At 41.6% G+C, this 16,517-nt stretch overlaps 1 protein-coding gene across 1 annotated transcript; it reads left to right on the forward strand.

Annotated features, from left to right (window-relative positions):
• Positions 1 to 10,572: 10,572 nt before the first annotated feature.
• Positions 10,573 to 11,665, forward strand: LOC145070761 (protein PLANT CADMIUM RESISTANCE 3-like). The gene is made up of 4 exons (XM_079017721.1): positions 10,573 to 10,818; positions 10,899 to 10,970; positions 11,096 to 11,308; positions 11,407 to 11,665. Exons 1-4 carry the CDS (start codon positions 10,611 to 10,613, stop codon positions 11,478 to 11,480), a joined length of 567 nt encoding a protein of 188 aa, XP_078873847.1. The 5' UTR covers positions 10,573 to 10,610; the 3' UTR covers positions 11,481 to 11,665.
• Positions 11,666 to 16,517: the final 4,852 nt, after the last annotated feature.

A 16,517-nucleotide genomic window follows, 5' to 3' on the forward strand; every position in this document is an offset into this window, starting at 1 on the left:
GTTGCGGCTTTCCGGGCGCAGCTACCAGAGATGTTTGGGTCGATCAAGACCACGATAGTTGAGTATTTTGATGAGCGATATGCAACTCTGGCAGAGACAGCAGCCGCTGCAGCCACTTCGGCTGTAACTGCGGCAGGGGTTGGAGGACAAGCCAGCAGGGCTTTCCGGTACCGGGACTTCAATAATACGAAGCCCCTGAAATTTGATGGTACACAGGATGCGATCAGAGCTATGCGATGGTTGTCTGACGTGGAGGGCTGTTTCTTCACGTACTCATGTCCTGCTGACCAGAAGGTCAGGTGTGTTCTGAACCTACTTAGGCTCGGGGCAAAGGACTGGTGGAGATTGATGACAGGTTCATATTCTGATGATCAGCGGGCTACTACTACTTGGGAACAGTTTTGGGATATGTTTCGCACCCGCGACGTTCCGCGTGTAGAATGGGAGCGGCTTGCTCAGGAGTTTTTGGCATTGAGACAGGATGGGGAGTCTGTGATGGAGATTACCCAGATGTTCACTGAGAGGGCTATATTTTTCCCGGAGTTTGTGTCAGAGCAGTCTCAGATGACTCGTTATCTGAGTATGCTCAAGACGGATATACGGCAGTTTGTGGCTACACATCATTGTGATACCCTCCTGGATCTACAGGAAGCCGCGAGGCGGCGTGAGTTGGAGATAGAGGTGCAACTAAAGGAGCAGCGTCAGGCACCGGCACAGTCTCAACTGGCGCCTAAGCGGTCTAAGACCGTTGATACACGGTTTGGGGGTTAGCAGAGCCGCACTCGTGGAAAGTGTGGCAGGGTTCATTCGGGAGTTTGTAGAGTAGATGGTGGGTGCCACCAATGTGGCAAGGAGGGGCACTATCCAAGGGACTGCCGTCAGTCCGCCCCTCCAGCAGATATGAGGATTTGTTACCATTGTCATCAGGTTGGTCATGTGAAGACCAATTGTCCGCAGCTCGCCGCCAAGTCGGCGCAGGGTTCCGCGTCAGCTACTGTGAGGATTGGAGATGGGAGGCCAGTCAAGGTGGAGCCTCCGAAGGCTCAGGGTCGCACCTTCCAGCTCACGGCCGAGGAGGCCAAGGCAGCACCGGATGTGGTTGCTGGTACGTTTCTATTCTCTGTATCAATTATTGTATTTATGTTATTCTTACGGATTGTACCTGTGATTAGGTACATTTCTAGTAAATTCTTTGCCTGCTTTGGTTTTATTTGACTCGGGGGCGAGTCGGTCGTTCGTATCTCAGACTTCCAGTAGAGGGTTTAGTGTGCCGATAGATGATCATGAGTGTCCATTGCGAGTTTCAATCGCCAACGAGCACAACGTTTTTGCTTCTTCGGTCTCTCGGGGATGCGAGTTGGAGATTTTCGGGGTGCTCTTCCCGATAGATTTGATTCCTATCTCCATGGGGGATGTATGCCAGATTGTAGGGATGGATTGGCATAGCCGTTTTGGCGCCATGATCGACTGTGAGGGACAGCGGGTGGTGGTTCGAACTCCAAGTGGGGGATAACTGGTAGTATATGGTGAGGGCACCAGGTTGGGATCAGGGTTTTGTTCGGCAGCCATGGCTCGACAGTATATTCAGCATGGGTGTGCCGGTTATTTGGCGCATATGGTAGATACGCCGGTTAGAGAGCATCTCCTAGTTTCAGAGGTCCCGATGGTTAGGGAGTTTGCTGATGTGTTTTCGAAGGAGTTACCCGGAGTGCCTCCGATGAGGCAGGTTGAGTTCAGGACTGATCTAGTGCTAGATGCGACCCCTATCGCCAAGGCACTGTACCGTTTGGCACCGCCTGAGATGCAGGAGCTATCATCTCAGTTGCAGGAGCTGCTGGGTAAGCAGTTTATTTGTTCTAGTAGTTCACCCTGGGGACCACCGATCCTTTTCGTCAGGAAGAAGGACGGTTCGCACAGGGTGTGCATTGACTATAGGAAGCTGAACAAGTTAACGGTGAAGAACCGTTATCCGCTCTCGATGATAGATAATCTTTTCGATCTGCTGCAGGGTGCATCTTCGTTTTCCAAGATTGATTTGAGATCAAGATACCACCAGGTCAGGGTGAGGGAGGACGACGTGGAGAAGACCTTGTTTCGGACTCGTTATGGTCATTACGAGTTCGTGGTGATGTCGTTTGGGCTCACCAACACGCCGACAGTGGTCATGGATCTGATGAACTGAGTCTGTAGACCGATGCTCGATCGCTCAGTCATTGTGTTCATAGATGGTATCTTGGTATATTCCAAGACCCGAGAGCAGCATGAGGAGCATCTCAGGGAGCTGTTGGAGGTTCTGCGGCGATAACGGTTGTATGCCAAGTTCTCGAAGTATGAGTTTTTGTTGCGAGAGATCTAGTCCTCGGACATCTCGTTAACCAGGAGGGGATTTTGGTCGATCCGGCCAAGGTAGAGGCAGTTGTGCAGTGGGAGATTCCGAAATCCCCAGCAGACATTAGGAGTTTCTTGGGTTTAGCAGGGTATTATCGGAGATTTATTCATGATTTCTCCAAGATTGCCGTATCTCTCACTCGTCTAACGAGGAAGGGGTGGATTTCCGATGGGGCCCTGAGTAGCAGAGGGCATTTGAGACCCTTCGTCGATGTTTATGCGAGGCGCCGGTGTTGACACTCCCCGAGGGAGTTGAGCATTTTTTGGTATTTTGTGAAGCGTCCATCACAGGCTTAGGGGAAGTCCTCATGTAGATGGGACAAGTGATAGCCTATGCGTCGAGGCAGTTGAAGCCGCATGAGACGAGATACCCCACGCACAATCTTGAGTTGGGAGCGGTGGTCTTCGCTCTCAAGATTTGGAGGCACTATCTGTACGGGGTCCGTTGCACTACATACACGAATCACAAGAGTTTGAGACACATCATGGATCAGCCGAACCTGAACATGAGGCAGTGCAGGTGGCTGGATGTGGCCAAGGACTATGATTGCGAGATCCTTTACCATCCTGGTAAAGAAAACATTGTTGCGGATGCTCTGAGCCGCAAGTCAGCTGGGTCCTCGACCCCATCCAGGTGTATGAGGATAGCGGTGGATTCCCCGCTAGTGGGTTTGGTCAGGGATGCTCAGATTGAGGGTATGAGACCAGAGAACTAGAAGTTGGAGAGGATTAAGGGCGAAAGTGCCCGGTTTGTTTAGGATAGCTGTGGATTGTTGACCCGTTACGGATGGGTTTGGGTTCTGATGTCCGGAGGGGTCCGCCAGACAGTGATGGAGGAGGCTCATAAGTCTCGTTTTTCTATTTACCTGGGAGCCACCAAGATGTACCGTGATTTGAGTTCGAGTTATTGGTAGCCTGGCATGAAGCGAGATATCGCTTGGTTTTTTGAGAGGTGCTTGACCTGTATGATGGTCAAGGCCGAGCATCAGAGGCCACATGGTAAGCTGCAGCCTCTGGAGATTCCCATATGGAAATGGGAACGGATCGCGAGGGATTTCATCACAAAGTTGCCAAAGACGGAAAATGGGTTCGATGCTATATGGTTCATCGTGGATCGATTGACCAAGAGTGCCAATTTCCTAGCCATACGGGAGAGTTCGTCGACAGAGAAGTTGGCCGACCTGTACGTCCGCAAGATTGTCTCTCGCCATGGGGTTCTAGTTTCCATTTTTTCCGATTGTGATGTCCTATTTACTTCTCGTTTTTGGCAGAATTTCCACGAGGAACTGGGTACGAGACCGCATTTTAGTACGACGTTCCATCCGTAGACTGATGGGCAGAGTGAGAGAACCATCCAGACTCTCGAGGATATGTTGAGGGCGTGCGTCATTGCTTATGGTGGGAGTTGGGATTCCTACCTACCATTTGTAGAGTTCGCGTACAACAACAACTATCATTCCAGTATTGGCGCCCCTCCTTTCGAGCTGTTGTATGGGCGGAAGTGTAGGACCCTAGTCTGCTGGGGAGAGGTTGGGCACAGGGTGATGGGTCAGACAGAGGTAGTTCTGCAAACTACCGAGATGATACAACAGATTAGACAACGACTGCAGACCGCTTAGAGTCGGTAGAAAAGTTATGCCGACCAACACCGATCTGAGCTGGAATTTCAGGTGGGTGACATGGTTCTCCTGAAGGTCTCACCCTGGAAGGGAGTGATCCGCTTCAGGAAGAGGGGAAAATTGGGTCCCTGTTACATTGGGCCGTTCAGGATTGTTGCCAGGGTTGGCAGGGTGGCTTATAGGCTAGAGCTTCCGGATGAGCTTAGCCAGATCCACAACACATTTCATGTTTCGCAATTCCGAAAATGCATTATGGACCCGGAGGCAGTGGTATCGTTGGATGACATTCAGGTTGATGAGCGCCTAAACTATGTGGAGAGGCCTGTGGCTATTTCGGAAAGGAAGAAGAAGATTCTACGGAACAAGGAAATACCTTTAGTAAAGGTACAGTGGGAACATCGGAGGGGATCCGAGTGGACATGGGAGCCGGAGGCGGAGATGAGCGAGCATTACCCGACATTGTTTATTCCATCGGACTTCGAGGGCAAAGTCTAGTTCAAGTGGGGGAGAGTTGTAACACCCCGATTCTCAGGTATTGTTTAAATAAGATTTATTGAGTTAAGCTCTACTCGACGAGTTGGTTGCCTACTCGTCGATTAGCAGCGAGGTGGGATCGCGTGTTAAGTGACATACTCGACTAGTCCATATTGGGACTCGACGAGTAGGAGTTGGCAGATGAAACCCTAAATCTCGGGGTTTTCACCTCTATTTAAAGGAGCCTCAACCTCCTTTAGCCTCTTTGTAGTCTTTGAGAGCTCCTTAAAAACCTAATTCGTGTGGTATTCCATTTTGGTGTGTCTTAAGCTTGGAAAGAAGGTTGGCTAGAAGAGAAAAGCTAGAACTGCAAAGGAATTGAAGCAAGGAAGGTGTCGGAAGCAGAAATTACCTCACATGGTATCCCTTGGTGGTATCAAGTTTCCATCCTTACATCCCTTTTTCCTTTTTGTTGAGTTTTGGGGGTTTTCATGGATTTTGAGGTTGATAAGGTGGGCTATGGGCTAGATCTGAAGTTGTAACTTCAGATCTGGACCCTTCTTAAGTTTTAGAATCATAAAGTTGTTGTATTAGTCGTGATTGAGGTCCCTCTTGGGCATGAAGCCCCATTAAGAGCTTAGATTTGGCATTTAGAACCTTTGTAGCTATGCATGCACGTAAAGTTTGCAACATTACGCGAAAAGCATGCCCTAGAAGCTTGGATCTGTGATTTGGAGCCGCTGCATGGCTCAAAATAGGCATGTATGGAAAAAGGACTGAATGGCCTCAGTGAGTCACAAGACGATGACCGTGAACTCGACGAGTTGGATGAACAAATCGGCGAGTCCGATCAAGATTACCATAAGACTCGACGATTTGAAGAACATCTCGGCGAGTCGGATGTGTTTTCCCTAGGATATGTATGCGTGTGTATCCATCGAGTTGCAAGAAGGGAACTCGACGGGTAGCCTTAAAGTTTGAACGAGAATCGAAGGAACTCGACGAGTCACCCCGATGACTCGGCGAGTTGGAATGTGCTTCAAGGAACTCGGCGAGTTGGGGTCATCATGGACTGTTGGCCTTGACTGAGGACTTTGACTTTGATCAAGGGTTGACTAGTGGGTTATGGAGTACCTTATAAGGTTAAAGACTTATGAGTATATTGTACTATGATCATAGGTGGTGGAGCCTGTGTCAAGTGATCCGAGAGTTGGAGTTTATCTTCCGAGTCGACATCTGCAAGGTGAGTTATCCTCACTATATTGATAGGGTCTACGGCACCAAGGCCGACCCTTTAGTTATTATTGTTATGGTATGCTACATGTGGTTATGATCTCTTAGATCGAAATCAGGGTAGACAGTATGTTATGCTCTTATGATCCGTAAGGATTGGTATGTTAGTGACCTGCTAGGTCGGTACTCTAGTTACGAGAGAATTCTATGATTGATGATCAGTGAGATAGATATGTTTGATGTTTGTATATGCCAGTATATGATAGTTATGCGCACATGGTTATTTGCTTGTTGATTGGGTTGAGGCGGTCCTGCTTTGTGCTGAAGGACAACATACCCTATGAGCGTTCCGCGGAGACTGCAGGCCCACGTGGCGGACCAGTCATGCCGAAGGCTCAAGATAGATTCAGATAGACTGTAGGCCCAATCGGGCAGTCCATTCAGGCAAATGGCCCAGTATGCATGTTGATTGGTTGATTGTTACTGATATGGCATTGTCAGTGTGGTATTGGTATTTTGGGGGTAGCTCACTAAGCCCTCGGGCTTACAATTTCCAGTTTATTGTTTCAGGTACTTCAGGAGATCATGGCAAGGTGAAGGCGTGTCCGTACCGCTCCTCATTCTTATGTTATGATTTTGGGACACTCTGATGGATATTGATTTGAAAACATTTTTGTAAACGATGCTATTTGATTTTTATTTATGATTGAAAAAGTTTAAATTTGGCGTAAAATTTATGGATGTTACACCTAGGCTCTGATACCATTGAAGGGTTTTGAGCATTCTAACACTCCTAAGAGGTACATGCAACCCTAGAAACCTTGGATCTATGTTTTACTAAGATACATGCAAAATTGTTTTCCAAGGTTCTTAACCTATCTAGCATAGCATGGGGAACTTTTAAACATAAATGCTAGAAGAAGAACATACCTTTTTGTTGTTTGGATTCCTTGAGAACCTTGTGAGCGTAGCACCTCAAGTTTGATGCCTCAAATATCTCACACGATACCACAACACTTGGAATAACCTTGAGAGAAGTTCACTAACACCTCAAAATCAGCTAGCCCTCTTTCTTGTTTATACAAGTCCGATTTTTTCTAGTCTAGGGGTCTTTATATAGTTGTGGCACAAGTATGGTTACACCATGTAAACCCTAATTTCCATGGCTTTCCATATTCCATGATCCATGGGTTTGTAACCTCCATGGACCATCCATGGAGCACCTTATGGGTTTTAACCCAATCCATACAAACCATGGATCATTAACCCACTATACAAGGACATATTATTTACACAATCAACCCTATATATTTAATTAGTCTCTTTTTGATCACTTAATTAATTCCAAATTAATTCTTTGATCAATACTAATTAAATAATATTAGAACTTATAATATATTAATAATCCTTAAGTGTCCTTTCTCTCATTTAGTTTATCCAAATGTTGCAATGCCATGCAACCCAAATAGACCATGCTAATCGGGTCAAGTACATTCTAGGAATAGTTATGAACTTAGACACCTAATCCAACAGTTAAAATGCAAGACCTTTCTCTTCATAGTTCATTTCGATAAGGCTTTCGATTCGACTAACATGAATTATTTGGATTCTATCATGGGATAGATGGGGTTTGGTGATAAATGGTAGTTTTGGATTCGGGGATGTCTCAGCTCCTCTAGGGCATCGATGATCATTAACAGTTCCACCACCAACGAGTTCCCACTTTAACCTTTTCTCTTCATTATCGCCATGGAGGGATTGAATGTGGCTATGAGGAATGTTTGTTAGTTATCGTTATTTTCGGGGTTTGTCACCCCTAATAGCGGACCCTCAATTTCTCATATTTTTTATGTGGACGACACGATGTTAATTGGGGATTAAATCAACTCCAAATTCGTTAATCTTGCTTGTATTCTACGGTGTTTCCATGCGACATCGAGATCTAAGGTGAATTTCCATAAATCCAAGGTTTATGGAATTTTGGGTGCTTGATTCTGTGATTGCTCACTATGCTCATATTCTTGGGTGTAAGGCCGATTCTTTTCCTTTCACCTATCTTGGCATCCTCGTCAGCCCTAAGATGTCTCTTAAAAGAAATTGGCAGCCCATTATTGACCATGTTTAACGTAAACTTTCGGATTGGAAGGAAAAGACTCTATCTTTTGGGGGCCGTTTGACTTTGATTAAATCTGTTTTGGGAAGCCTTCCCTTGTTCTACATCTCTATTTTTAAAGTGCTTTGGTCAATCATTTAACTTATCGAAAAGTTAAGACGTAAATTCCTTTGGGAGGGGAGCAGGGTAGCAAGGTGAAGAACAAAATAAATTGGGTTGCGTGGAAGGTGCCGCTCGGGTCTAAGGATAAGGGACACCTTGGTGTTGGGTCCCTTTTGTCCCTTAGCTCAACTCACTTGATCAAATGGCTTTGGATATTCAATCGTAAGCCTTTTTCCCTCTGGAGACGCGTTATCGGAGGCTTACATAAGTGTGATAGAACTTTCATTACTTTGTTGGCCAAGAAATCTTTTCTTGGTGTTTGGTTCCGTATTTTGCAGGTTATTGGCAAGCTTAGCAATTTAGGCATTAATCTTTAGCATATATGTTGGAGACAGTTTTGATACCTTGTTTAAGGGCGAGGATTGGCTTATTGGGGGTACTCTTCAGCATCAATTCCTTCTTCTTTTTGATCTTGATAAACGGAGCTTGGGTTCTGGTTTCGGAAAGGTTTGATCAAGGTTCAGTTTCCTGGGCTTTGAATCGGTTGCCTAGGAGTCCGTCTGAAATCTTAAAGCTGGTCCGTGTTACTGATTTGCTCAGGCAGGTCTCGATCTTAGGGGCTGGGGACGTCTGGAACCATGTTTTGAAAACCGGACCGGACCGGCCGGTTCGACCGGTTCAACCGGGAACCGGTCCCGGATCCGGTTCTTAAAGGCCAAAAAACCGGTAATCGTTTGAACCGGTGAAAACCGGTTGAACCGGTAAAACCGGTCAAAACCGGAAATTTTAAAAAATATTTATTTTTTTCATTTTTTGTATTTTTTATATAATTAAATATAATTATGACATCATCCGGTTTTTCCGGTTTTTGAGACCGGTCCGACCGGTTGGACCACCTGAACCATCGAACCAGTAAGACGACCGGTTCGGCCTCCGGTCCGGTTTTCAAAACCTTGGTCTGGAAGTCGAGCCTCTCTAAGAATGGGAGCTATTATGTCAATAACCTCAGACAGCTTATCAACAGAAAAATCGCTACTCAGGTGCTAAATCCCACTGTTTGGGTCTCAATTGTTCCTCTTAAAATCAATTGTTTCGTGTGGCGGGCGTGCATGGATAGGATCCCTTCAGCTGATGCGCTGGCTCGTAGAGGTATTAACTCAAGCAATAGCTTTTGTATGTTGTGTAAGGAGGAGATGGAGGTGACATATCATTTAGTCAACCGAGGGTTTTCTAAGAAAATTTTATTGTGGATTTTGAATTGGTGTCACATTCTCCCAAGACAGTTTGAAAAGGTTTCTGATTTTGTTGAGTTTGCAACGAACTGGGGCGTTGTCCTAAGGAGAAAAAAGTTTCTATTGCCATTTGTTATAGGTTCTTGTGGTGTGTTTGGAAGGCGAGAAACAACATAGTTTTTAAAAAGATTAGGATTACCCTACTTTTGTTGGCCGATATCATTGTCACTATGGTGTTTAGTTTCATGTTGCATAGAGGTAATTTTGATAATTATAACTAGACGAATTGGATTTATTAACCGTTTAACATTTTATATTATGTTTTGGTTTTTGTCCCTGCCATTTATCTTTTTAGGTAGTGGTTATTTACGTCAGTTTAAAAAAAGAAAAAAAAAAAAGAATAGCTTAGAATTGATGCGTGAGTATAGTGTATATCCATAGTAATGCCAAATATGCTTTCAAAAATGGTCCAAATACCAAATAAAGATAAAGTAGGGATTGGGCTTTGATTTTAATGACTCATTTATTTAGGATTTGTCCACACTCCACATTTGTAAATTTCATGCCGACATTAGTTTTAAATTTTCGAGTTTTCGTTCTAATGTAACATTTTAAGCTACACAATGACATCGATGTTTTGATCGGAAAGGATTTTTTTATTTTTTTATTTTTTATATTACGTTTCATGTTCATGTACACGTTTCATATTGCAAAATATTTTATTTTATATATGTAATCGATGTTTTATATGTTATCATTATTCGAATTTAATATATATATATATATATATATATATATATATATATATATATATATATATATATATAATCAGATTATATTAATATAATATAATGATTAATACAAAAATTAATGAGTTAATTTGAAGAAAATTATGAGGTTTAATGTCAAAAACCGTCACCTAGACGAGAGAGTAAATTCGAGCAAATGAGAGGACTTCATCCGTTTTTGACCTAGGCATTATATATAGCTTGAGAAATCGAGTGAGAACCCCACTGGAATTGCGAAAAAAAGGCGAAGAAACGAGGAAGAAATCAGAGGTAGAAGGTTGTGAAGATTTTCAAAGTTTTTCTATAAATTAAGAAATTAATGCATGCTCATTCGGTTTAAGCTTGAAATAGTCCTATAGATAGATTTATATGCTAATGAAACATATTTTGGTTCAACCTCTTGTCTCCATTCAATTCAATGTATGTAGTGTTGTGTTATATTTCGTTTATAAATTGGATTATAGAAAAGCTCATACATTGTAGAAAGTTGAAAGTTTTTTATCGATAAGAACAAGGTCTTCGTCAACCTTATTTAAACCTCCAAGTTGGCGCTTAAGTAATAGTTAGGTGTGTTTAAACATTAAATATTCCTCAAAATACTTAATTTCAATCAAATACTGACAATATTCGTCCACCATAAAAAAAAACTCATTTGTGCATCATGTACCCTTCTCTCCCACTAGAGTATTCATTAACATCACCACCACCATCAGCTCCTCCACCATTATATCACCAACAAGCACCACCACCACAACAACCACCTCCTCAGCCGCATGCCACTGGTGTTCCAGCTCAATACGTAACTCCTCCTCCCCTTAACGTCAACTGGTCCAGCAGCCTTTGTGCCTGCTGCTCCGATGTCCCCAACTGTAAGTCCATGGCTAATCACCTTCTTTTTCTTCTCTTTTACAAGATAGAACGAAATATAAATCTAGTTTCTGAACCACAGGTTGCTTAACATGTTTGTGTCCTTGCATTACTTTCGGACAAATAGCTGAGATCATTGACAAAGGGAACACCTGTAAGTAACTTATTATACTAAATGTATTGGTACCATGTTGTCAAAAATGGGTTTTTGCCGATGGTGTATAAGTGTTCATTGTTTTAGATATTTGAGATAAACATATTAGCCGATGTGATATACAGCTTGCGGAGAACATGGGGCACTCTATGCCCTAATCCACGCTCTCACATGCTGTGGATGCATGTATTCTTGTACTTATCGGACTAAGATGAGGAGTCAACACGGGTTGCGTGAAAATCCATGTCCTGATTGCCTTGTTCATTTTTTCTGTGAACCATGTGCCTTGTGTCAAGAGTATCGTGAACTTAAGCATCGTGGATTTGACATATCTATTGGTAAACCGATCTCACTTAAGTAACATGTGATATGTTTACAATATACTATTGTATTATTATATATTATAGTTTGATTTTGAGGTTTATTTGAATTCCAGGATGGGAAGGTAACATGGAGAGACAGAATGATGTACATATGCCACCGGTGGCTCCTGGAGGAATGTATCGTTAAAACCATACACATAGCTCACTGCGAGAAATTGAATTTTTAAAGATGTACGTATAAATTATCTCATAAAGTACCTTTGTATTATTTGTGTATTGGTATATTGAATTTGTGCTAAGCTGTAGTATATTTGTGCTTGAGTGGGCGTTGTAAGCAAATTTTATTATACCATTATTTTGTGCTTGCCACCATTTTTGATGTCACTAGCCAAGTCCATAATTTAGAACTTCTACTCTTGTTATTGAAGGCAATCTCATTGCGATAATGCCACACGATACAAGCTAGAGCAAAGAGCACAACCTCGACACACCTTTAGGGACGGTTTTAATGCGTTTCGGTGTGGCACTGGCAACCCCTAACTTTTCTGATTGCAGTGGAAAACTTTTTGATTTTTCGATTTTTTTACTTATTTTTCATATATCGGCAACACATGCTATGTATTCCTGCGCCCGTTCCTACACACCTTTGAAGTTTGTGATTAGCTCTCGAACCTTCATATCAATAGATCCTACGGTGACTGGGATATGCCTCCACCAAAGAGAAACGTCAACTTTAATCTCTTTTACAAAAATACAATCCAAAATAAGATGAAACTCAGTTTCACTGCAACTGTGACATGACAGAATGGGCAAAGAGAAGTAATCAAATTGAAACCAATTCTACTAAGATTATACCGTGTCAGAAGTTTACCAAGTCTGGCTTTACAAACAAGAATGGTAGCTTTACCCGGAACTATTGAATTCCAAGTCGCTTCAATAGGATTACGGTCCAAAATAACCCAATAATTAGTTTATCGCATAGATGACACCGTGTAATTAACAAACATCATCAGTCCTGCCCAAATCCGTTTGGTGTTGTGTAGTGGTGTTCAAAACCGGATATCCGAAATTCGGATATCCGAAATTTCGTATCCGAATCTATATCCGAAATTCCGAATATCCGAATTTTCAAACACGGAGTCGGATATCAAAACGGATATCCGAAAATTCTAAAATTTTGTAATTACTAAATATTAAGTTTTATATCAATATTAATCTCTTACATTTAAGTGTCCACACTACACGTAAAGTTTTAAAGTGTTGGTTTCGGTTAACAAAACTCGTTAATTTTTATTTTGTACTAGAAAAAAAAAGTGTTGCTTTGTGTCTTCAATCATATATATTATCAACTTATAGTCATTTTTATATGTAATATTATATGATAGTATTAACTTGTGAATATTACTCCAAATTAAAGTAAAACAAATATATGAATACTTTGGTTCTTCATTCCCGTGACTAGCTATGCATCCCTACAAAGAAAAATGTATTGATAAAGGGGCTTTTATGGATATTTTTAGTTATTAATAGTGATATTATAAGATATGAGTATTTTAAAATAAAAAGTAAAGATAAAATCAAAATCATATTTTTCGGATTTCGGATATCCGAAATATCCGAAATTTTACAAAACTGTTATCCGTATCTGTATCCGACACCTGAATATCCAAATTTCGGATATCTGAAAATCCGGGTATCCGAAATTTCGGATAATTTATTTATCACCAATAAAATTCATGAAAAATTTAAACTTTCTAAATCAACTAGAAACCATATTTATTTACAACATAATTTTCAAAATATGTTTAATATCAAATTTTTCCCAAAATCATAACACAAAACACGAGGAGGTGCATCCTCGTCCAACGTTTCCTCCATTTGATTGGTTTCTTCTAACTACTCTTGGCTCGACGTGGCTAATAGTCCGGCTGTAGTTTCCCTCCTCAGACTATTCTTCATTCAACTTTAAGCTTCACAATAAGTGCAGTGGGTTCATCCTTATTATCACATAATATTCGTCCCATCTCCTTCCTTTTTCGGTCATCATTGCCATAATCATTTCTTAGGCTCCTTCTATCATGATTGGTTCAACTACTGACACGACCTTAGGTGCATGCTCAATCACATGAGCCTCAGGTTGTTGGTTTCCATTACCATTTCTAAGTCTGTTGCGTGTTCTTACCATGACATTCTATACACCAAAGTAGACGTTCACTGTATAGTGGTGAAAATTAAGATAGAGAAAGCTTTATTTACGATAGACGTATAAATCTCCTTATCACTCTGAAAAGTTATACGTCAGTGTTAATACCGTAATTAAATGTTTAGAAACCTGGATACATATAATTTCTAGATCCGATCGGCAATAGACCATAAATCCGACCAAACAATAACATCCTAAAGCATATAAGGCATCTTATAGCTATAGCATAAATCATTTAGCACATAAAACCAATTTACGCATCATTCCTAAGATAAGCTAGTGCTCGTGTCTATTCAGGCTTATCTCCTAAATATAACACACTAATTCTATTTCGCTTAAACTAATGATTAGATACCAATTGTAATATCCCCAATTTCACGGTCAGAAAAGTCTGATTTGTATATGCTTATTCAAAACCAAAGTATCCTTTTTGAGGAATAATATTACAGAACTTGTTCCCAAAAATGTGATAATGATATTATCAAAGCATTTCCGAAGAAATGTATTTTATTTAAATCAAAACTTTGGGATGTCATCGTCAATACAGAAATATAAGCATAACGAAATATTACAAGCCTTATAGTAATTAAACTGGTAGCCTAATACTCATCAAATCTCTCAGCTGAATGTACTTTTAAATCGCTATTTGTGATACGATAAACTGAGTGGGTTAGGTTGGGAAACCCGGTGAGTGGTTTTTAACTCACAATATTATAATCAGTTTGTTGTAATTCACACCAAACAATTAATCCGATTATCCATTCCAATTATTCTCACTCTCTAATCTTAGATTGATGATCTTAGAGGAGTTTCCCCCAAAATACCACCACACAAAAAAAAGCATAAACACAAACACTCATGTCTGGCCCAATCAGCCTCGGGCTGGAATACCAGGCATGTCCACGATGAGTCTAGTCATCCTCGATATGGAATACCCTCGTATCATAAGCATATTGGCCCAATCAACCTCAAGCTGGAATACCAACATGTCGGGTTCAATCAACCATCGGGTTGGAATACCCAAGGTTTGTTGGCCTACAGCTTCAACCCTACCGCTCTTCCCGAACCTCCGTGCCTACGGCTTATAGCCGGCCTGCACCAAGAATCTTGGCCTACCTCACAAACCAGGAACGCCTCAACCCATCCACACACAAAATGTCGACATATAAATAATTATGATCAAGTAGTCACACAATACAAACAAACAACAATCATATAGCTCACTACTGCCTATTAATACTCTCATAACATACAGTCCCAATACCAGCTAACCCCCATAGAATGCATAACCATCAGTAACCGAAGGTGAGTTAACCACCCAATAAATGGTCCTACTCTAGAGCAACAACCAAATAGGGAACATGCAAGAGATCCTAGACCAAGAGTTCTCAGGCTATCCTACATGACCGCCGACAGTCCCTAAGGGCACTCCATAGATGATAACCAACAAGCACATATAACATACAGTTCTATAGGTTATTACCACAAAGCAACACACTCAATATTAGGAGACAGAGCTAACTGATCACTACAACATAACAACATACTCGATACTAGAACATAGATCTAACATATCACTACAACATAACAGCATACTCAATTGTCATAACACAGATCTATTAGATTACTACAGCATAGCAACATACTCATACTCAATACCAGAACACATATCTAATAGATCACTACAACATATCCGTATGCTAAATATCAACAATCCAATGAATACATGGGCGTATATACTCAGAGGTGAGATAATCACCCGGACAGGTGATCCTACTCTAGAACCACAACCAAACAAGGAACATGTAAGAGAGCTCAGATCAAGAGTCCTCAGTCTATCCTACATAACTATATACAGTCCCTAGGGCATCTAACTACTAACAGATAACCATAACTAGTGGGCCGACATTGGTGCCTTCAACCCACGGGTGCAGTGAGGCGAAACTCACCTCAATATGGGCATAGATAATCACCATAGAAACGAAGAACTCTACCAACTTCAACTCACTTCCAATTACCTATAGAAAGATGCTTGAGTCAATACCCGATCGCAGATCATAGTCACTTGCACAATGACCTCCTCACATGAAATGGCGATTAGGGTTTCACATAAAATGATAACTAGGGTTAGTGTTCTACACTAACCCCCCTCCCCTTAAGGACTTAATCCATTAATTTCAATATTATTGCATTTAGTTAGTTGTAGAGGTTTATTAATTATTATTTAAGTTTAATTAATAGTTTTAATATGGGTCCCGACCAACTCCAAAATTAGGGTTTCTTGATGTTAGGGTTTTCTAAACCCTAATTAGGGTTTCCTACTCCTAAAATTAGATTATTAGTTAATTATATATATATATATTAATAAATCAGACACCACCAACTGCCACCTCGGGCAATGGTGGTCGGCGGCGGTCCACGACGGCTGGAGGCGGCAGCCACCACTTCATGGTGGCGATGGTAGGGTTTCCTTGATTTTTTAGGCCGAGAAACGCTTATACAACATCACACCATCAAAACACACACATTCACAGCATAATACATACACACAACCACCTTTCATGGTGGTTGTTGGCGACAGAAGATAGTAGCATGGTAGCAGCCACCATGGTTGGCTAGCATGGTGGTTCTTCGGTGGTGACAAAGAGGTGGCATCTAGAGATGAGGGGGTATAAGGATGGCGGCTGATAGATTGATAGGGTTAGGGTTTATATGAATAAGCAGGAGTAGGGTGACGGGTTATAACCCGTCTCAATTCAAACTTCATATCGTTTTGACACTTCCAGCCCCGCCCTCCTCAATTCTTTTCAATCCAAGTCCATATTTTACTCTTTAGCCCTTTCTTCCAAAAATCTATTCAATTTAAATCCAATAACTATCAAATAGCCCTTGCTTCACTAAATTCTTTACATTTCAAGTCCTATTGTTACAATATAGACTCCAAATTCCTGAAATTATAACATTTAATTCCCCTGGCTAACATTGATCAATTATTACGGCTTAGGGCTAAAATAAAATAAA

The sequence above is a fragment of the Lactuca serriola genome, chromosome 8 (genome assembly GCF_051521515.1).
Source record: "Lactuca serriola cultivar US96UC23 chromosome 8, Lser_US96UC23_V15, whole genome shotgun sequence".
NCBI lineage: Eukaryota > Viridiplantae > Streptophyta > Magnoliopsida > Asterales > Asteraceae > Lactuca > Lactuca serriola.